This window comes from Agelaius tricolor, unplaced genomic scaffold (genome assembly GCF_023055355.1).
Source record: "Agelaius tricolor isolate 1412-34295 unplaced genomic scaffold, bAgeTri1.0.p SCAF_7, whole genome shotgun sequence".
Taxonomy (NCBI): Eukaryota; Metazoa; Chordata; class Aves; order Passeriformes; family Icteridae; genus Agelaius; species Agelaius tricolor.
Window position 1 is genome coordinate 49705798 of NW_027269267.1, and position 22244 is coordinate 49728041.

Sequence of the window (22244 nt, forward strand, 5' to 3'; positions counted from 1 at the left end):
TTAATGCCTGAATGGGGGGGCCAAAGACAAATTACAATGTAATCAATCTTTCCAAACTTTTGTGAAGGGTTTTGCCTCTCACCTTGCACTCAAAAATGCTATTAGCATTAGTAGAAGTTTCAGTTGTTCCTTTTCCAGTTTTGTTGGCCTGGCCCACTGTCCTACAGCTATAGCTTTGGCCCCTTAATACTTCAAAAATCCATACTGCTAGGGTGAGTGATATCTGAAGTACTCTTAAAATGAAATTCCATTCTATTTTTTGTGTCACAATACAGGAAAGCAAAAAAAGCAAAAAAAAAAAAAAAAAAAAGCCTCATCATGTGCTTTGAGAATGATCTGAAAGCCTTGGTAGAAGAGGGTCTCTGTCTAGATGGAATCCACTCACAAGTGAGAGAGCTCAAAGGTATTAATTTTGCAAGTAAAAAAAAAAACAATTAGGTTTTTGATGCAGCAATTAGATTTAAGGAAATAATTAACTGTTTAAGGAACATTTCCTAATCTGAATATACACATTAAAAGATCAAAGTGATGAAGTGTTATGGCAAAGCCAAAGGTGAGACAGATTCAAATTCTAAATCGAGCTATCTATGATGAAGCTGTGTACATAATGGGTGCTATCACTTCTTGTTGTTTTTAAGGGAGATTTAATCAAAGCAGTATAATTGCGAGAGCTGTTCAGATTCATTTCTGTACATTGTTTGGTGATTTACTATATTTTATTGACTAGACCAACTGACAAGATTGACAAGATATCTGTTAATCAAAAGGAGGAATTAGAAAATACATGTATCTGTGGTTCCCATATAGGTATATACATTGCAAACATTTAAAATTTTATTTCAGTCCTATCTTTGTCTTCTCTGTAGCAACCACCTTGATCCTTTAAGCAGCAAATATGCAAGACATTTTCTCATAATTGGTTCAGATCACAGGACCATCAAGGTTGGAAGAAATATTCAAGATCATCTAGTCCAGCCATCAAACTGGTACTACCATAATCCCCCCTAAACCATATCCCCAAATGTCACATCCAGATGCTTCCAGATGAATGTTTCTAAAGCTGAACCCTAGGCTGGAATTAATCCTACCTTACTTAGCATTCTGTCGTTAATAACCTTAAGTTTTATACCTAAATGAATTATAAGAAGATGCCCCATCATTCATTTTAAGTGAAATTTCTGAACTACATTCAGTGATATAAATTTATAGGAGAAGAATTTGTCATCCAGGCATCTGAAAATGGTGAGAGGAATGTTTTTTTTGAGAAAAAAAACAGGAATACAGATGAGAAGTGAGTTGAAAACATGTAAAAAAAGCAAGCACAACTATAAAGGGACAGCTCGGGAAAAAAGTAGAGTCCTGAGCTGGAGAACTCGTAAAGGAAGAATTGGTATAGTATGTAGGGAAGCTAAATGCTAAAGAAATGGCTTGCAGATCACAAGGGAATTCATCTGTTTCCTTTAGTGCATCCCTTCCTAAATCAGGCCTACCTGTAAAATTCATTTTGTGTTCTGTAGTGACAAAAGACCAAGTTTTACACCCAATGAGGACAGTAGCAAAACTCCAACCTATTTCAAATGGGACGATGTATGTGACCAATGAATGTGGGGAAAACAGCTCCCTGTCTCTGCTGTCCCACCAAATAAATTGACCTGAAATACATCTTTTTGTCTATCAGTAAAGAATTCTGGTATCTCAGCTCGTCATGATTTTAAGCATTTGACATTGCTTTAAATAACTTGCTGCCTCTGAAGTTGCCATTAAATAACTCACTTGATACAAGGCTAATAATCATCTTAAAATTAACTGTTATTTCCCTTATGACTACAGTTTTATAATACTTTCTCTTCCAAAGCTAAATTGTTGGCACAAAGCCATGCATTATTTGAAGGTGTTTACAGGGAAAGACAGGGTTTCCTAACCAAGTGTCAGTGATCCTTTTCAGCATTCTTGGTCTGAAATCAGCCATTGAACCCAAGCACAGGACAAAGTCATTAACAGAACAATAATTCTTAGGTGTTTTGACAAGACATTCTATGAACAGTAATTAACATCTGCACTGCCATTCCTGTCAGGGAGGCGAACGGAAATGTTAAGTGAGCTAAATCTAGTGACTGCTTTTCCCATTTTGGTAAATCACCTTTTAGTTTGTTTCTTTTTCATAATACAAGAAGAAAAATATATTATTTCTCTCAGGTTGTTCATCTGCTTCATATGTTTTTATTTCTGCAAGTTCAGTAAATACAAATGTGTTCATACTGCCCAGTATTTTCAGAAGCTTGAAACTGATAAGCCTATATTATACATCATTAAATTTGTGTCCAATATTATATCATGCATTTATTTTTTTTTCTTAATTTATTGCTACCCTATGGAAAATAAAACCAGTTTACCTTTACATCTAAAACTGGAACCAAGAAAATAGATGCAGTGTATTGCCAAGTATTCACAACTCCCATATTATAGAAATTGTTGGATTCTTATGTGACTGGACAAGAAATCTCTCTCTAGACACATTTTTATAACAACAAAATGAATTCTACGAAGGTAAGCATGCCTTCCATTTTGTCTTTGGGTACTATAAAAACCCAGTGGTTTGAGGAAATCAAACTAACTATTTTTCTTGGCATGTTCCTTCCCAAAATTTTCTTTACATATGAACCCATGATTTTTTTAATGCTTGAGAAACCAGAATGTGTACAGACATAAAGGAGAATATACAGAGCTTGTAGCTTGTTGTGTGTGTAAATGTTCATAGTCTATGCTCATAGTAACAATATTTCTTCAAGCATCTTGCTTAATCCATTTTAACCTATTCAAAAATCAAAAATAAATTAGAATATTCTCTTAAAAAAAGTCCAGGAATCTGGAGATGACATCCAGGATATTCCTTTAAATGTGTTAGTTTAGACCTACTCTATGTGCGTTTTGTGCACTAATTTCAGACATTCCTTTTACGTTGTACTTACATTTGAATGCAACTTAAAGTAGCCTACTTTAAAGCTATTCTTGCATGAATAAATAAAATATAATAAAAAAAGAGGTGTTACATGTTTAGAAGGATTCATTTGCTGAGATATTTCATCAAATAGGAAGAAGACAAAAAAAGGTTATCAAAAAATAACATTTCCTCTGTTAAATTTGGATTCATTATTCATGATAAATATTATTTGAATTCCTCTTCAGAATTACAAAGATAATTTTTTCTGCAGTCTTCCACGTGAGATTTGGAAGCTTGGAAGTATAGCTCTCTAAACATCCAAACTGGATTGTATGACTAACCAAAAGTATTTGGTGCATACAGATGTTGCTTCCATATTAATTTTCAGTACATTGAATGTAATGACTAAATTCAGCACAGGTTAATTTTCAAGCATGTTTTAATAAAATGCAAGTGTTTTGACTCAGGAACATTTGTTTAGTGGGAGTTTTACTGTAAACTATATGAGGTCATTAAGAGACTTATGGATATATCTTCTGAAAAATGATGTAAATGAACTTAGTTTTTAAAGAAATAGAAGAAATTGTTGCATGGGTATAGCTCAGACATAATAAAAGAAAGCACTTTCTAGTATTCTCTGTGCAATATGCCTGCAGTTCTGACAACTCAACTGGCACTGAGCTGAATTTTACAAAATTATCTAAATGAGATGCTGTTATACAAACAGAATTAGGAAATGGTGTTTTTGTCTCTGGATTAGTTTAATGACATCTCTGACATCTGTGTCCTGTGATATTTATCAAGGATATATTTTTGTGTAGAATAGAAGACAAAATCAACACTATAATCAAGCTTACTATTTAAGCTTGATTTATTATTATTAAGGCACTTTTTCCTGTCACATTTTTCAATTATTCAGAGTCAAGAAGCTTAAGTTAGGAGAAAAAGTACCCAGATTTAGGTCCAAATTCTCCTAAGAGAAATGTACTTCAAAAGTATTTTCAAATCAGTTAAACTACTTATTTACATAATAACATGTATACATAAGGCATCTGCCAAAAATTTGCAACAAATTCGGTTTAAGCTAAATCTGACTTTGGTCTGATTTGAAGGAAAATAGAAAAACACACAAGTGGCAAGAAGCATACTTTAGAAATAGGGATTCATTAGAAGATGCATTTCAACCTAAATTGAATGTTTGTTGAGATAGTTGTAATTAACCTAATTACAGAATAAATTTATACTTCTTTGCAAAAATAGTCTTAATTATATTTCTTAATTGACAGTGTGTTTTAAACACCATAGCATAAATGCTCATTTTCATTGTCCTTAGATGAGCTGCTTTCTTGGTATAACAAGCTTGTAGCTTTTTGATATTGTCTGATTTTCCCCCTTGAATTCCCTGGAGGTAATCACTTTTTCCCTTCCCTTCCCTTCCCTTCCCTTCCCTTCCCTTCCCTTCCCTTCCCTTCCCTTCCCTTCCCTTCCCTCAAATTAATGTTTAAATGAAAATGTTCAATTTGAAACTTTTTGCTTTACAGAGGTCAATCTAATGCTAGGAATATAATACTTAGGAAATAAGTCCCAGTTGTTATACACAGATTCCTTATTTATCAATGGACAGATATACATATAAAAGATAAAATAAAAATACATAGATATACAAATAAAAAAATCATATATAATTTAGCAGCACAATTCATCATATATATATGTAGATGATAAATTTTGCCTTTATTCAGTTATTGCTCAATAAAGTCAATATCCTTTTTTTAATATATCCCAGGTTACCATGCCTGTGCTCTGGGAGCCAGGATATGTATTTATCACAAGTCAGAAGATCAGGATTTTACTGTAAGTTAGGAAATGATCAGGAAAACAAATTATTTTAGCCTTTTTTAACAATCATAAAAAATGAAATTAAATTCAACCTGAATGGTTTTGTTCTTTCCTGCTGTAAATGAGTTAATGGCCAGGCATCTAAAAACAACACAACGCTGTGCAGAGTAGGAATAACTATTGTTCAGCTCAGTTTCAAAACATTCTGCAAGTTCTTGTTTTGACTACCCTTTTCCACATTGAATCCTACCTCTTCTCAAAGAGAATTTATAGAAATTACTGACCAAAATTTGATTTTATGTTAAACAGTTGACTGAATCTTCCAAATAGAGACTTAAGTTTTTTTAGACTGACAGCAGGTTCATGTTTGGGGCATATTAATAGATCAGAAAATATGACCATGTCAAAAGTGGTGCTGTCTCAGCATGTTGCCTGTAAATCAATTCAACAAAATATTTTGATCAAGTATCATAAATATTTAGGTGTGTGGGAAAAAAGATAGTAAATTATTGTGACCATGGGATGCTTTATGAATATTTTATTATCACCATCCATCATCACCTTTTGGGAACAAAGACTTTTTTTTAGGCAGCAAAATGAAGAGCTACATAATGAAAAAGATAAATGCTGAAAATAATATTATTCCAAATATTTGACCACTGGGCTCATTAAGTGATACAATCAAATTTAAAAGGTTCATTTGAATCCTCTGAGGAGTTCTTATGCATTAGATTGTCCTGCTAAAATTAAATGTATGGCAGGAAAAAACTGCCAATTTTGAGGAAATAAAATTAGATGAGATAGTATTCTTCAGAGGAGTAGCTTGAACAGACGAAAAGATGGATGAGTTCCATGCCATACTGAAGATGGTTGCAAATTTATAAAGATATGCTGTCTGCTCTTTGTGTGCCACAAAGTCTGTCTAAATAACAATATCCTCTCAGGGAGAGAATCTGCTGTTCTGGCTGCCCATGTATTGTTGAATTTGGACTATCTCCATTTGCAAATGTTGACTTTTCATCTGTGCCCAAAGAATGAAATCTGTATGAGAGATGGGTAGAGCTTTTAATCTTTATTTATTTGTTAACAAACGGGTTTTTTTTTTTTGCCAAATACTGTTTGCATTTCTTTTCTCCTGCTCTTCCTGCAAGGTGACTGTCTGCATCCACAATGTGACACTTCAGCTAAGAATACAAATTGCAGTCATTTGTGTGTCTTTGTTTGTTTGTTTATTCACTTGTTTGTTTGTTTTTAATGACAGAATGTATTAAGTCAGAATAAAAATCCCAGATATTATTTTGTATCTTCTGTATTTCTAAAGGGTATGCTAGAATTGGCTTCATTTGTCAGTGAAAGCTTATACAAAATGCAGCTTTATGTTAATGGTTGCTGATACATAGATTCTTAAGACCAGAAAGAACCACTAGATTATCTAGTGAACATACTTTTTACTTCTTTCTTTTTAAACAATAAATTGTAAAGTTTCACCCAGTTAAGTTAAAAATAAGTATTGGCACAAAGATCTGAATATAGGCAATATGCAACCCATGATAAGTAATGGAGCTGGATTTGTGTGACCAGTGAAGAATCATTCAGGTTTGAGCTGTCAGTTGTAGCTCAGCACCACTCCAGACCATGGCTCTTTGTGACACCTCCTGTGGCATCTTCCCAACACCCTTGTTGCAAGGACCGTGACCCTGTGAGTTCAGATTGTTGCAACTTGCCTGCAGAATGGTCACAGGCTTCATGCTGGTTCATGTCTGTTTGTTGGTAAAGACAAGGCAGCACTAAGTAAAATTGGCCCCTAGTATCTTACAAGCTTAGCAGACACAGGAATTATATGTGTGCTTTCTGACCATGCACACATGGAAATGCAGAGAGGTTTATATACATGCATGTCAATGCAGAAAAAGTAGTTGTAAATAGGAACAGAAAGTTAGGTCAGATAAAAAGAGCATCCTTACAGTAGAGCCATGACTGATGGAGGTGTACCTTGTAAGTAGTAATGGTATTGAATTTCTAGGAAATATATCAGAAAAAAATAATATAACAAGCTAAGTAACATTTCTGTTCATTATAGCTTTTATGGTAGAGAAGGTGTAAGGGAAAGGAACTTGAGATAAGAAATGCAGAGTACTTTCTTAACTTCTACTTTGTTCACTTTCTTAGCTCTGAAAAGATATAATGAAACTTCAGTCATCACACAACTGGTTAGAAACAAAATTTCAAGCAGTTGAATATTGTTGCCTTAAAAATTTAGCTGCCCAAGGAATCAAAGTCATGCAGAGTTTTTGTACAGAGTCATATACATGATATAGAACCCATCTGGATCACTTAAATATTTCACAGAATAATGTAGAAAATCTTACTGCACGAGGTTTTCCCACCTTTTCAGAAAATACTTTTGTTCCTGCTTTTCTGTATCCTGGGCAGTCCCTTCCACACACCCCTTCTTCCCCAGCTTCCTGCCCCTCCTCTTATTGTGCTAATTAAGGATTCTCACAGCTAATATCTGCTAAGTAGTGCAGATATAAGCTAACCTTACAGTGTTATTTATTTCAGGCTTGATGAAAGAGAAGTTTCAGCCAAGACAGAGAACAGAGAGTAGCAGGGGTTTCTTGATCTGTACCTTAGTACAGAGGATGGAACACCAGGAAAGCAAGAGAGAAGCAGCAGGGTAGAAGGTGGTAGTGATAAGTCTACCAAAACTGGCAGCAGTGATAGGTGGAATCCAGGGACCTTTGAACAAGGTAATTTGAGGATGGAATGTGAATTGACTGTGCCAGGTAGAATGACCATGGAATAAGTCACTAGAAATATATATTTTTAATAGACACTGAATGTTTCTTTTAATTAATAATGCCAAGGAAGCACACCCTACACAGCATGTGTGGGATTTTGTAGTCTTGGATTATTTTTTTAACAGACTAGAAATAAAGAACAGACTTCCCCATTTATTTGTTTGATATTTAAGAGTAAAATAAAAGGCAAAAGAATCTTCATAATATAAACTTTTTTCCAGTTTTTATATTTAATATATGACTAGTTGTAAAAGCTCTGTGAAATGGAATGATGTCATTTCAGTTCCATGAATGTTCCATATGTGGGGAAGGCTGTAAAATCATGAGGTCTCAGAGAAGGTCATTTAGTAAAGTAGCCCATGAAAGCTCAAAAAAACCCCAAAACCTTTCTGTGTTTGGGGATAAATAGAGCTGAAAACATTGCTGTTGTTTTCTTTTTCATGTTAAGATGCAATATGAAAAGTTAAATAAATATGATTGTCTGAAACACAACTGTGGTTGTGTTCAAATCCACTGTACTTCATGTTAGCACCCTGGGGCAAAGAGTACCTATTCATCTTGCTTGAGACCAAAACGTCTCACTAAGTGGAAATAATCTTGTGGCCTCAACTCTTTCAGAAATGAAGAATGAATTTTCTGTCTGTAAGCAAGAGAGTTTTAAAGAAGCAGGTTGAAAAGCAGCTGGTCATCACACCAGAATCTAGTTGCTAATTGCAGCAGTAAGTTAATCAATGAAATAGCTGTTTAGCTTCTGGGTATAATAAAAAGAGATAAAAGACCACACAGAAATTCTAGCATTAGGGTATGACCAGCTCTTGAGTGGCATACATTATTTTCCTTCTTACACCTGTCTGCTTTTGAGTAGGCAAGTCATGCATCTGCTTGACAGCTATTAACAGAATAAAATAACAACAAAAAAGCATTTTTGGGTAAGATCTGATATAAATATTTACAAAGACAATTTAAGGGAGTGTTTGTTATGCACTTTTGTGTTTGCTTTCAAAACATTTAACTCCAGAGACAGATGGCATGTACAGTTTTATCAGCACTTGTGTCATTATATATTCAAGCAGCCAAGACTGATAACCAGCCGCACGGATTATGGATTGTTCAGAGAACAAATACTTTGAAAAAAAAAAAATCCCCCATATATCAATAAAGTACTTCAGCATGGAAAAGCTTGAAACAGAAATTGCAGCGACATTTTTGTGAAGAGAAAGGAAACAAATTAATGCACTTATAAAATTAAAGCAGCAGGAATAGGTTTTTAAGTGGTGTCATTGTATGTGTTAATGAAACAACTTTAGAAAATTGGGTGAAAACTATTGTTCAGCTGTGGTGGAGGAGAAAGATAATTACCATTAAGGCAACATTATGGCTTTCTTAATACATAGCAGCCAACTCTTCAGTCACACTATCCCCAGAAGATCTCTCTTATCATATTGCTCATGATCATTACACTTTATGCTGCTAAATAGCAACCTGAATGATAAAGAGTCTTAGAAAAGAACAAATTTTTTTGATTGAGAATATAATAAAACAAAACAGAAACTCAAAAACCTAATTGTGAAAACAGTCTTTTTTTTTTTTTTGTAGGTGAGATCCTTTCTTTTTTCCTTTTCATCTTTTTCTTTAATCTCACAGTAGAAAATGTGTAGAATCCCCTAAATCATGATTATCACCATTATTAGCAACAATATTTACCAAGCAATTATGGTTTATCTAAAGGTCTTAACAGGAGATAGCTATGGCAGGCACCACTCATGTTAGGAATGAAGCTGCCTTTTTCCTCAATAAGTGAGTAAGTAAGCATGACCATTCCCTTTAGTAGCTTAAGACTAAAATATATTATTCTAACAATTTGCATTTCTAAAAAAAATCACTTAGTGGATTTCTTTTTCTCTTCTGATGGCTCAAACCAAAAGGGAATAAAAATATAATTCTTAGTTATATATTAGATGAAGCCTTGAAAGGCGTTTTGTAAACTTAAACCTCACAATATTTTAGTAAGGCAAGTAAATATTCCCTGCATTTTACAGATTGGAAGGCATGAGACAGAGGACTGGATAATATGCCTTTCAGTAGGAGTCTGAACCTCTTCTCAATTCTGGGCATTCTTACATACAGGCATATGTAGAGGTGTGTGCAGCCTGTAACGTACCTCACAGCTGTTGGAACAGTTATACAGCTAAAAGAAGTGTCCTTCAGGTGTTCCCTGAGATTCCCAATCCTCTCCTAAAAGGAGAGTGTCTCAGTCTGTCTACAGCTGTCACTTGGTGTGACCAACATCCATATCAAAATTGTAATTGGCTGCTATGAGGACTGCATGGTCTTGCCTTTGATTGACATCTCTGCATAGGGAAGGTTGATCCGGGGAAGACTCTCACACAACAATTAAATTTCCAGTTCTAAGTTGGACAGTGGTATTTTGTTAAACTGAAAAACACCCAAGGAACAATTCTTGCATTGGCAATCATCTCAGCATTGTTACCCCATTCCTGTCTGCTGCTCACAGTAGTAGCAGATATCTGAATATTCCAGTGCTCTCCAGAAAGTCTATGAGCTTAGAGATGGCTAAAGCAAAGGATGCTTAAAATTCACTCTGAGTGGAGCAACATTAACTGCCTAGCACTGTTGCTAAAGAAAGCAAAACATATGAAGTAAATCTTCCAAAGAATTTGTCATGTAGCTCATAGGGCAACATGCATATTTATTCTTAAGAAAAACCAGCTTATTGCTCAATTTTTAAATGGAATTTATAGTCTTATCTCTTGAAATTTATTTAAGTAAACAGAAAACTTCAGAACTATCGTACTGAAGGCTCTCCTGTCATTCTTTTGTTCCACTGCAGATGCAGAGTGCATGCACTGTCCTTGAAAAGTGTAATTCTGTGGCAAAATGGTTTTTTTTTCTATTTGGAAAGTTTTAATGTCTGCAAAATCTTTTTTTTTTCTTTCTTGTTTAGTAAAATAGTAGTTTACTGGGAGAGTAGCCAGGTTGAAAATAGTTCTGCCACTTCTCACTTTTTTTTTCTCTGAAATGGGAAAAAACCTAATTAAAACTGAACTTTAGTTGGCAGCTAAAAAAAAAAAAAAAAGTCAGCTTTTAACATGTGGATTAATTTTTGGAAAAGTGAACAATGTACTGTGAGTTCTTTCTTTACTTATAATTGTTTTGGTTTGGGTTTATTTCTCTCTAAGTACCTGCCTCAGTTTTGTTGGAACTTCATAATACAGGATTACAAGAGTTTTATAGGAAAAAAACCAAAAAAATCTCTCTTTCAGGTCTCATTTTAGAATTGTGGTTCATGGTTCTCATTGAAATCTTTGCTTAGATCCTACTTAACAGTTGTTTTTTTCTTTTTTCCTAATGATTTTGGTTTAATTATTTCACCTTGTATTGATCTAAATGGAAGGGAGCATTGATTCTATACATTTTTCATGTTCTAGGTTTCAGCAATAGGACACTTTCTTATGTTGGGAATTCAGTAGTAACTTTTATTATTGCTTATTATATTTTATTATAGCTTATTATATTCTGTCAGATCAACAGAGCACCCCATATTCTCTAGGTATTCAAAAAGAGTTGTTGCTCAGAGATAAGATTAGCTAATTATGAACAAAACATGTGGAAATATGCCTGATGTTTTCTTTTTCTTATATCTGTGTTTAAAAGCAGTTGGAAGTGAATAGAAGTTTCCATTAAATTAATTGATTTAATTTCAGCGTTCAGAAAAAGATGTTAGTAAGCGTAATTTATTGTATATGCGTGGAGTATAGGAGAACAAAAATATTCTTTGGCATTTTAACAGAGAAATCTTTGTTAGACTGTCTTCACTTATCATTTTGAGTCTCAATTAGATTATTATTAAGATGCACTTTTTTTTCCTGATACATTGCTGACATTTTTCTTCTGATTAGTAACTTTGCTATTCATGCCTACTTGCTAATGTTCTTTCTCAAAAATCAATCTATAATTTCCTTCCAGTCACTGGGCTGGTTAATCAAGGAAATATGTCTCCTTAACTCTTCAAATGTTTTCACTACTAGCCCTTTGATTTACTCTGAAGTCAAGAAAAGACATCTCAAAATTCTTGCTCAAAATTACAACACAGCAATGACTTCTTGCAAAGAATATCCCAGATACTGAGAAATATCTAAGAAAAATAGACAAAGGGATTTTTCTGCCTTTTTCCTGGCTTGCCCTTCCTTATACAACCAGCCTGAGCAGATGAGCAAATTAAGTAATTTAAAAATGCAGTAAGAGTAAGAGGAATTCAGTGTTGCTGAAGGTATGGGTGACCTGTCTGCTTGGTTGCAAGAGGCCTGCAGCTGGCTCGCTGTGTCCTCAACAGTGTGTGAAAAGTTATGCAGATATTTAATATGCATAGTACTTCAGAAATCTTCATTTCTGTCTCCTGTGGTCTTATATTTCTATCTTACAAAGAATTATGAGAACATTTCCTTTTAAAGTGCTAGATTTACATAAGAATTTTTTTTCCCTTGACTTTTATGGTTTTATCTGTGTAGCATCTGAGATGTGTTGAATGGTCAAAGAGTTACAGATTTTATTCTCCTCTCTCCTGATGCAATGTTTTTAATTGCTTACTGGTTACATATTAAATCAAGAAAATTTAACTTGTCTCTTACTTGTTGTGACTATACATTGGAGTGTGCTTCCACTGGGTAGATACCTAGAACTGTGCCTCAAGCTGTGTTTGTAAAGCAGTAAATATTAGAATAATCCTGTGTACAGTGCATTCCTTTGGGCAAACCTGGTTTTGGATAGTACAGATGTTTCTCAGTTTGCAGTAGGCTGTTATTTCACCAGGGTTCTTCAGGAGTAAATTGAGTTGAAATCAGAACAGAATACATCCTAATAATAGGCCCTTAAAAGCATTAATTCTCACTCAGAATCTCTAAGGGTAGGTTTACTTCCTTGGTTGTTTTCACTTACCTAGCTCTATTTCCTTGATATGACTTAGAAAAAAGGAGTTAAGTTTATTCGTAGTAGGATCTGAGACCAATAGCATAGGGATAATTGAACTGTTTCTCCACTTCTGGAAACTAGCCAGGTACCATATACGGGGAGTATACGCCCTACAAAGCAACTAATCTCTAACAGAATGAAAATGCATGTAGAATTTACCAGCACAATATTTGGTTGCGGGATCATTGTTAGTTTTCTCCTGAGGTATATGTATATTTGTTTATATATGTTTATATTTGTTTAATGACAAATATCAAAATCTAATATTATGTCTTTTTTTTTTCCCCTTTCTCCCCCTTTTTTCTTTTTCTGTTTGTCTTCTACAGATGGGCCTCTTGGTCCGCGAGGATTAGCTGAAGCTACAGAGATGTGTACTCAAGAATGCCTGGTTTTGGGTCACTCAGACAACTGTTGGATGCCTCCTAGCTTGGGCCCATACCAACAGCCAAAGTCTCCTCTCTCCACCTTTGCACCTCAGAAGGAATGGGTTAAGAAGGACAAACTAGTTAATGGACACACATTGACCAGGACCTGGAAAGAAGATAGCAACAGAAACCAGTTCAATGATCGAAAGCAGTATGTTTCCGGTGAGGGCCATTTCAACACTGGCAACCACATGACTGACATTCCTTTGGCCAATTTGAAGTCTTATAAACAGGCCCCGGGATCTGTGGAGAGTCCAAAGGAGCACCAGCTATAAGAAATGGTTACTTTGGACCAATGACTTTAGCTTACTTAGACTTGCTAATACTATGTGTGTGTCAGAGCTTTATGTACTGGGTAGACCTCTAGAACTATGCTTCACCTAGCAGAGATATGCATATCTTTATGTTAGCACCGTGGAAGGTATGATGTCCTGCAACATGAAAGAGTGTTTCTACTAGTTGTGTGGTTTTGTTAAATAGACATTATTAAAGTCTGCAGAGATCTCTCCAGTTTGAAAATATACTTTTTTGTTTCTTTGTTTTTTGACCCTGGACTGCTGCTATGAACAACAGAAGATGCATTTGGAGAGTGAGAGAGTGCGAAAGCTCAGTGGATTGCAAAGATTGAAAAGCATATCCAGTTAGAAAATTGTGCTTTTGTTGTCATTGATCTATGCTGGGACTGTTATACTTGAGATCATATTGCAAACAATTGAAGCTGTAAACATTAAACCTATTGTGCTATTAACAATGTTAGTGGACACTTGTAAGTCAATCAGCGTTCAAATACTTGTAAATAGCAACAATTATTACTTACAATTTTTGTGTACTTATAATGTTCACTTGAAAAGATACTGTAGCATATTTCTGTGTTTCACAGTTGCTTTTTAATTTCCTTCATTTGCTTTCTTGTTTTGCTTTTATTTTCAGTGATGGTGTTTCTGTGTTAGTAGTCTGTCTGACACACAATGTTCCAAGAAACTCAAGCCACTTGTATTAAAAGTGATGGGGTAGGAAGAAAGGTTGCTTGTAGAAAAGGAAAAAACCCTTTTTTTCTATGTAGTAGCAAATGATGCCAGCATTCAGTTAGAATTTCTTCTTTTTTTCTATTTTTTTTAAATTTAATATTAAGAAATGAAAGGACTTGTGTAAGGGCTTAAAAACTTACCAATTTTTTGTTTAATTTCCATTCTGTTTCATAAAACAGGGAAATTGCAAAACAGAAGAATATTTAAATGTGTGGTGGTAGGCAAGGGAGAAGGCTATTTGTTTGGGATCCTTGATCAAATTAGTTGTAGTCCATCATTTAATGAGTGGTAGCTGATGTTGATCCCAGCTGAAATACGTGGAGGAAATTCGACAGGAGCAAAATACAATAATAATGTTTTTCCAGTTGGGCAGGTGTGTGTCTATATCTAAGACAGTTTGTATTGCTGAAACAGCAGCATTTGTGTTGATCTTCATCTGCGTTAACGTTGTAGTAACACGAGTGTTTTTAGACCATAGCCACAGAATATTTAATGTGTTGTGCCTTCATGATGTAACAGAGCATTCTCCTGGTAGGCTAGTTGGGGGAACTAAAGGGTTAAATCTCTAATTATTGCTGTTTAACTGTTTGTTATCATAGTTGGTCAATGCCTGGCAGGTACCAGTATCATGTCACCTCAGTCAAATCAGCAGAGTGACTCCTAATGTTAGTAAGATCTAAGTTGCACGCAAAGCAAATCCAAATCCAAAACATTTTTAGATGGTTTTTGTTAAGGCATGAAAGATGATTTACACAAATAAATAGCATGCAAAAAAAAAAAGTCCTTACAGAAAAAAAGCAAGTTACTTATGCCACAGTGAAACATCAGTCTTAAAGTAACAAATTTAGCTAATCTGAAGGTGATTTTATTTTTAACAAAAAACAGAAGCTTTTTGTTTCTTTCTTTATTCTTTTGTATATAGCAGTTTGCTTTTATTTTTTCCTCCACAGTACAAAAGGCTTAAAAATGGGTTAGGGGTGCATTGCTTATTGCAGTACTTATGTCAGTTTGTGAGGGGTGTTTGATGACTTTGACAGAATAAATATCTAACCAGTTATCCTTGTTACTGCTTTGCCAGTTCAACATTATTTAGTTATTCAGCTTTTGCAATAAATGTTCTGAATTTCTGATTGTGTTGTGTTAGTTCTTGGGCAGATTCCTAAGGGACTTTATTCCTGTTAATTTTTCTTTCTTTCTGTTATTGTTGGTTGATTTGTTTCTTTGCTTCATTCTGAACTTCTGAGTTATTTTTTGAAGCATACCATGGTCCATTAAATTCATATCTATCTATATGTGTAGGACTGGAGTATACAGCAAACGATAAAACCTGAGGGCTATATTCTGACATTCCTATGTAAGTAGGAACTTATTAAAAATTTGTTATTTGACTTGAATAAAGTTTTATTTACTCAGTTCAAGGATGACAGAATCTAGCCCACATTTGTTAGGCCTACGTAGGCATATGGAATTAGCATCCTTGCATGAATTTCTGTAAAAGTACAGGAGTAACATATAGGAAATACAGCACTTGCCACACTTTGGTTTTTCTTTTGAGAGTAGAATTAAGTCATATCAAAATACAGTAAATTCTTTACTACAAGGAAAATTTGAGTAGTTGCATAATAATTTTTGTTGCAGCACACGTAAAAAAAAAACAAAACAAAAGAAAATGCTGAACAACCTTGAAAAATACATATCAATAAGAGTACCTATTTTTGAACATGCTGACTTTCAAAGCAGAGAAGCACTGAGTCCTATATTAAAACCAGAAATACAACAATTATTTGAAAACCCAAATAGCACCAACCGGTTTAAATTACAAATGCCTTTTTAAACAGAATGTATTTGAAACTATTTCTATCATGGGCAGAAAATAAAATAAGTGATTGTTGCTGCAAAAAGAGAACTATAGTCTGTTCCAACCTTCAATACTTTGTCCTTTTGTCAACCTGTGCAGGAGGAGCTAAAACAAATTTGGTTTCAATTGCTAGGAGGTGAAAATTTTCTTATCTAATTTTCTCAAATTCTGTGCAATTTTAGAATCCTAAGACCTTACCCAGCTTTGAAATGGTTATTAAATGAAAAAGACAGGAGAAAAAGAAAGTTGAGAAAGAAAGAAAAAAGAGAGCCAGAGAGACAGAGGCAGGAGGGAGGGAGGGAGGGAGGGAGGGAGGGAGGGAGGGAGGAAGGAAGGAAGGAAGGAAGGAAGGAAGGAAGGAAGGAAGGAAGGAAGGAAGGAAGGAAGGAAGGAAGGAAGGAAGGAAGGAAGGAAGGAAGGAAGGAAGGATATCTGCAGCACTGGGAACTGCATCTTAATTCCATTTAAGCTAAATTAATGTTTCCCAGATGTTTCCACAGAATTTAAATTTGGCCCTAAACATGTATTTAGTAAGTGCCATTCATTCACAACCATTTGGTTGGCTCAATCAGTAGTATTACTACTATTGTCTAAAACTCAGGGAAAGAAAAAGGAAAAAAAAAGACAAAAAGGAAAAACCCTTCAGGAATTCTGTGATATCTCAGATGAGGACCTTTAAAAAAATTTAAAATCCTACTGCACCCAATGAGATGACAGCTGAGTATTGGTGACTATTCAATTTTACTATCTTTGAGGCTAAATATTACTTAAAATTATTCATAACCTGTCATGTTACAGATGCCTCTCTGAAGTGAGTTCTGGCTTTTTTGCTTTCCTTCAGACAGAGTGTCCTTTATTTATTTATTTAGTAATGCACTCACTTAAAAGGCTGCTAAAAATGTTTGCCAAATATTTTTTTCATTTTTCATATTTTTGTTTTCACTGACCAAATCCCTTAGTCCAAATAGAAAATTGAAGGTATGCATAGACATAGTTACTTAGTCCTACTTATTCTGATGCTGTGCCAATTTTTACTAAAGACAGAACCACTTTAAAAAAAAAACAAAAACAACCCAAAAAAACAATAGAGCGTTTAGACTTGAACTGTGAAACATTTTCTAATGGTTTAAGTAGTGATGTACTAGAACAGATTGCCTAGAGATGGGCTTGGAACTTTGAGGAATAGAAAGGAAAAATAGCTAACAACAATACATGGGGATTTTTTGTCAGAGGGAGCAGATGGATTAGATGCCTTCTTGAGATCCTCAACAGATGATTTGACTTGCTGAAAAAGTCACATCATGATGTGACTGAGCCCCACAGCATGATGAGGTCATATGACAGAAAAATTTTATGCTGTATTTTCTTAGAGAAATAGGTTAATAAATTGCCTACCCGATGCCCCTTGTTGGAGTTCACTTGGAACTCTGTGGAGCACTGTGTGAAGACTGACAAAGAAACAAATGGAGCAGAATTAGGAGTATGCAGTATACATCAATTTTAACAAATAGATATAAAGAAAATGATATTCACATTCCTTGCTTAATGTGGTTATCACCTTAATGAGTTATTATTAAGATTCAAGATCAGAAAAAATCTTAGGGACTTTATCATGGAGTACAGTAAAATAATGGAGAAACTTAGGAAACTTTGGATGCATAAATGGCACAAATGCAGGAGATGTATATCTGTTAAAGAGCAGGAGTGATAAAGACTAATGTAGCTGACATGTGAAAACAAAGAAATGGGGAAGATTGCAATATTGATCAGAAGTTGAATCTTGGGAAGTTTTAAGCAAAGGGAAGCATTAGTTGCTTTAATGAAATAGAAGATATAGTGAAAATCAGGGAATGTGGCAGTAGGAGACCCACAGGCCATAGACCCATACATGCCAAAAGACACAGTGGAAGGGTCTGGCAGCCTTAGACAGTACCTCAAAGTACATTACAAAAGTATGCTACTGGCATGAGAGCACAGCAGTGGAGGCATATCCAATGCAGACAGAAGGACAAGTTTTGATTTCCTGTGACCACAAAATATTTACCTGATTCAGATTATAAAACTTTTTATGGCATGTATCCTTGCCATAAGAATGAACAAATAAGCAGTGAGAGTTCTCTACAGGACATGTCCTCACATGAGCCAGTTCAGACTGTAAAAGCAATTCAGCACTCACAGCTCCATTTTTCCCATTTAATACACTTCTTTTGTGGAACTGTGTTCCAAAGTCTTGACTTTAATTAATTAACATGCTTGTAATCATTTCTGCTGTGATGAAAAACTCTCCAATAAGGGGACCAGCTCTAGAGCACAGAAAGGTATTTTAATATACAGAGAACATGATACAACACAACCCAGAGGTGTGAATCAGCTCAGTATATCACAAATAGTTGAGTTGTAACTCAATTAATGTTAGTTTTATTAACCTGCACTGCTCACCCCCTTAGTGGACACATCCATCAAATATAATTACCCTCTAATCTAAAACCACCTCTGACTTTTCCTCTTGTTCCAAAAAGAGACTCTCATTGGTAGATGCTTACTTGCAAAAATTATGAGATACCCTTTTTTCACACATTTTTTGAGTTTCAGTTTAAGTTCTCTGAAATATAATACTTTATTTAACACAGCTGTTTATGTTATAAAATACTTTAGCAGTATATATATATATCTAAATGGTGAGAGTCCATTCTATACTTTATTTTCAACCAGCTGAGTTGGAAGTAAGATCATAACACAGAGGGCCAGGCTCTGATCCTTCAGGCTTTATTGTACTTCTTACAAAAATGTCAGGACCCGTACAATAATTATTAACAGAAATGGCAAGTCCTTTAGTATATAGTGGTCAACAGAGCAGTATATAATGCTTTAGAAGAGGTAAACGTGCCATTTCCAGGTTTTTAAAGCACAATGCAGTTTACTTATAAACTGAAATAATTGCCAATAAATGAAGAATTACAAGTTTGGGTGGGGGGTGGTTTTGGCTTTTTTGCTGTTGCTGTTTTGTTTTGTTTTTTGCATTGATGCAGACACATCACTTTGCTGGACAGTAATAGAACTTATGTGCTGACATGCACCCTCATCCTGCCAAATAATCTGCAGCTCTTTTGAGACATTGAATGCACTTAATTTCTTTAGAACACAGCAGGAAGCCTCCTCTTGTAGAAACAGCTCAGAATTTCACAGAACTGGGTCTGCAGTGAGAAGAATATCACAGACATGTGTGTCATATGCTATGTTTTGAAGCAAGAATGCTTTTTCTAACTGCAGCATCTCATGGTTCTTATTACAGTTCTAAGTTTATACTGCTACCTAACTGTACAATAGCAAAAATGAGGATGTTTTTAGCTATCAGAAAGTATCTGAAATTCTCACTGTATATTATGAAAAGAAAGAACTTAAAGAAAGTAATGTCCCTCATTTTCAAAAATAATTTGCTGTTCTTTCTTTCTTTCTTTTTTTTTTTTTTTTGCCACAGCCATTTTTAAGTCCACCTGTTGTGCCTAGGTATTGCAACACATTCTAATATTGCATGGCATGTAAATAGATACCTTAATTACTCATAATGATATGATTATATACACATATATATATATATATATTATATATATATACATAAATATTATCAGTCACATAATTACTCAGTATTATTTAATGGAATTTTGGGACTATGGATTTTGTTGTTTGATGTACTTTAAACTGTATGAAGCAGCATATTATTAAGACTATCCTCACCAATGCTTTTGATTATTTATTCATTAAATAAAGTGCTTTCTTTTGCTTGTTATAATCCTGTTTGTACAACCATGTGATAATGTTAAAATGGGTAAGTACTGTACGGGAATCATAACTGTTTCTTTTCTTGTCTAAATATATACCTAAACCAATATTTATTAGTGAACTGAGTTTTCTGAATGTGTCTTTTTTTGTGTCTTTACACATAATGCAAATTTAAAAGGGAAGCTGAGATAAAATTTTTTCATACAATTGAGAATGCCCCAATAACTTTGAAATTATTTTTTGCCTTTATCCACAAGTGATATTAGGATGAGATATGTACTTTAAATCAGATATAAAATTAATCCATAGAACAGTAGTTAAGTTTTGTTGACTGTAGCAATCAGAAGTAAACATACATTCTTAATTCCTCAGGTAAAGACATACTAAGTCTTGGATCAGATAGGGAGAAACTCTATACTCTAAAGATAATGTTTATAACAGCTGATTTAACAGAACGGCTGATTTAGTCAGAAATCTGGTACACTATTCAGCTTTTTTTTCATGTATCATAGTCAGCTTTCACCTTTGTATAGTAGAAAGGATTAACAAAAATGGGAACTGGTTTTGGTAAAACCTTATATATACCAAATTCAATGGGAATTTCCTAGGTTATTTTTAAAAGCCAGTAGCCAGTATTTTACTGGCATTTAAAGCTGTTATTGTTCAAAGGAAACTCATCTTCTGCTGTCATTTCACTCACTGCAATATTCCATAGGACCCTTCCCTTCCCTTCCCTTCCCTTCCCTTCCCTTCCCTTCCCTTCCCTTCCCTTCCCTTCCCTTCCCTTCCCTTCCCTTCCCTTCCCTTCCCTTCCCTTCCCTTCCCTTCCCTTCCCTTCCCTTCCCTTCCCTTCCCTTCCCTTCCCTTCCCTTCTTCCTCTCTTTTTCTGTTCCTTCACAGGAAGGGAATTGGCAGTGGGGTCTGTGCGTGGTTCTGCAGCCATGTAACATTTTTGACATCTTGTCCTATGGGTGCTAATAGAGATGAAGGCTGTTGACCTCGTTGCTCTGACAGTGGAGAGCAGGAGAGAGAGTGTAGCAGAAAGACAGGAAAGAAATGGGATAGGAGAGGGCTGTATGCATTAGGGAAGCAGTAAATTGTTATAACAATGAAGAGAGTAGTTTTGAGCCTTCATATCTCTCTAGCACCATAAAAAATGACGCTCCTATGTGCATAGGTTTGTGTGTACACACAGCATTTAATACAATTGTCTTGTGGAAAAGAGGTATCCAGAATTGTGGCAAAGCTGTACCATTCCTTTTTTTTTTTCTATATAAATATAGAGATAACAAGCAATGCCATGGGGTTTAAGTAACTGAGCATTGATTTTGACTATTAAATTTATTAAATTCTCAATATCAAATGCTTATAAAATCTTTATCTGCAGGTAATTTGCAAATAATCTGTAGGCCTAAATGATCAAGAAATTGTGTGTTACCAACCAGCAAAGAAAAGAAAAAAAAGACACTACACAAAGAATTAAATTCCTGATAAACAATCCAGACTGTCCTTGCCCTCACAAAATGGCACAGATGGTAAAGATACTGGTGTAATCCCATAAAGCAATTGGTGAATTTCTTTTCATGTGCAACATTCTACAGAAAGGTCTGGGTTAATACTATGTCTGAAATTTAAATTAATTCAATGTAAGGTTGAATAAATCCAGTCACATAAAATCAATATTCAATATCACATTAATAGAATTCTCTTTTTTTCTATTGCAAGTCACTATTTCATTATTATATAACAAGCACTGCATATATCTTAGTACTGTTTAAGGAAGTTTTTTAAGAGACCTTTCTTTAAATTTATGTATTATTTTGTGGCTTTTAATTCAAGTGTAGAGTTTGTTTTCTTTTGGGAAGAGAAAGTTTGAATTCTGTTTACAGTGTTCATACTTTTAATTTGGGAGGGGTTTAGATTTTTTCTTCAGGACTATTATTTACCATAGGGAATGACATAGTCCTGTGCTTTTTCTACATGATCTTGCACTCTTAGGACACTTAAGCTATCTTCAATAGGACGTTCTTCTACATTATTGATAAAGATCATGCATAATTACTGTCTACCATGTGGTGTTCAGACCCCCAGAGGAAAAAAATTAAAAGAAGGCAGTCACATAACGACAATTGTTTTATTCACTAAAAAAAACAAAACCAACCAACCAATCAAAGAAATAACAAAAAAAACCCACCTGTACTGTGTTATGAAAGCAAAATTTATGAGAGTCTATTCATTCAGCCAGAACTACCTACTTGCTGAGTCAACACACTGCTTGCTTCCTTCTTTAGGACCAACATTGAATGAAACTGTGAACAGTTATGCCTCACGGTGAGTCTAAACCTCATTCTTAAAACAATGTGAAAAAATTACTCTGGAGCCCCTAGATGTATGGTTTTGAGGGAAATGAAATATTGGGTAGGTCTCTGGCTCCTTAGATTTAGGTGCATAGTTGAGCAGCCCTTTGAAATAATCTCAAGTCCCCTAACAGCTAAACAGCTATTTTTGAAGAGGTCCAGAAAGAATCCTTTTATTCCCAAGTTTAGCCACATTATATCTCTGCTTTGTGGAGAATCATAGAGC

The 22244-nt window shown here is 34.7% G+C and overlaps 1 protein-coding gene across 5 annotated transcripts in view; it reads left to right on the forward strand.

Annotated features, from left to right (window-relative positions):
* The window catches only part of PCDH9 (protocadherin 9), a 670643-nt gene extending 650875 nt beyond the window's left edge, over window positions 1-19768 (forward strand). For all 5 annotated transcript variants that reach the window (XM_071431101.1, XM_071431100.1, XM_071431103.1 and 2 more), the window contains one exon: window positions 12897-19768. In XM_071431101.1, the coding sequence (XP_071287202.1) occupies window positions 12897-13270 (374 nt within the window). In that variant the 3' untranslated portion in view covers window positions 13271-19768. The remainder of the gene's footprint in view (window positions 1-12896) is intronic.
* The last annotated feature ends 2476 nt before the right edge of the window (window positions 19769-22244 follow it).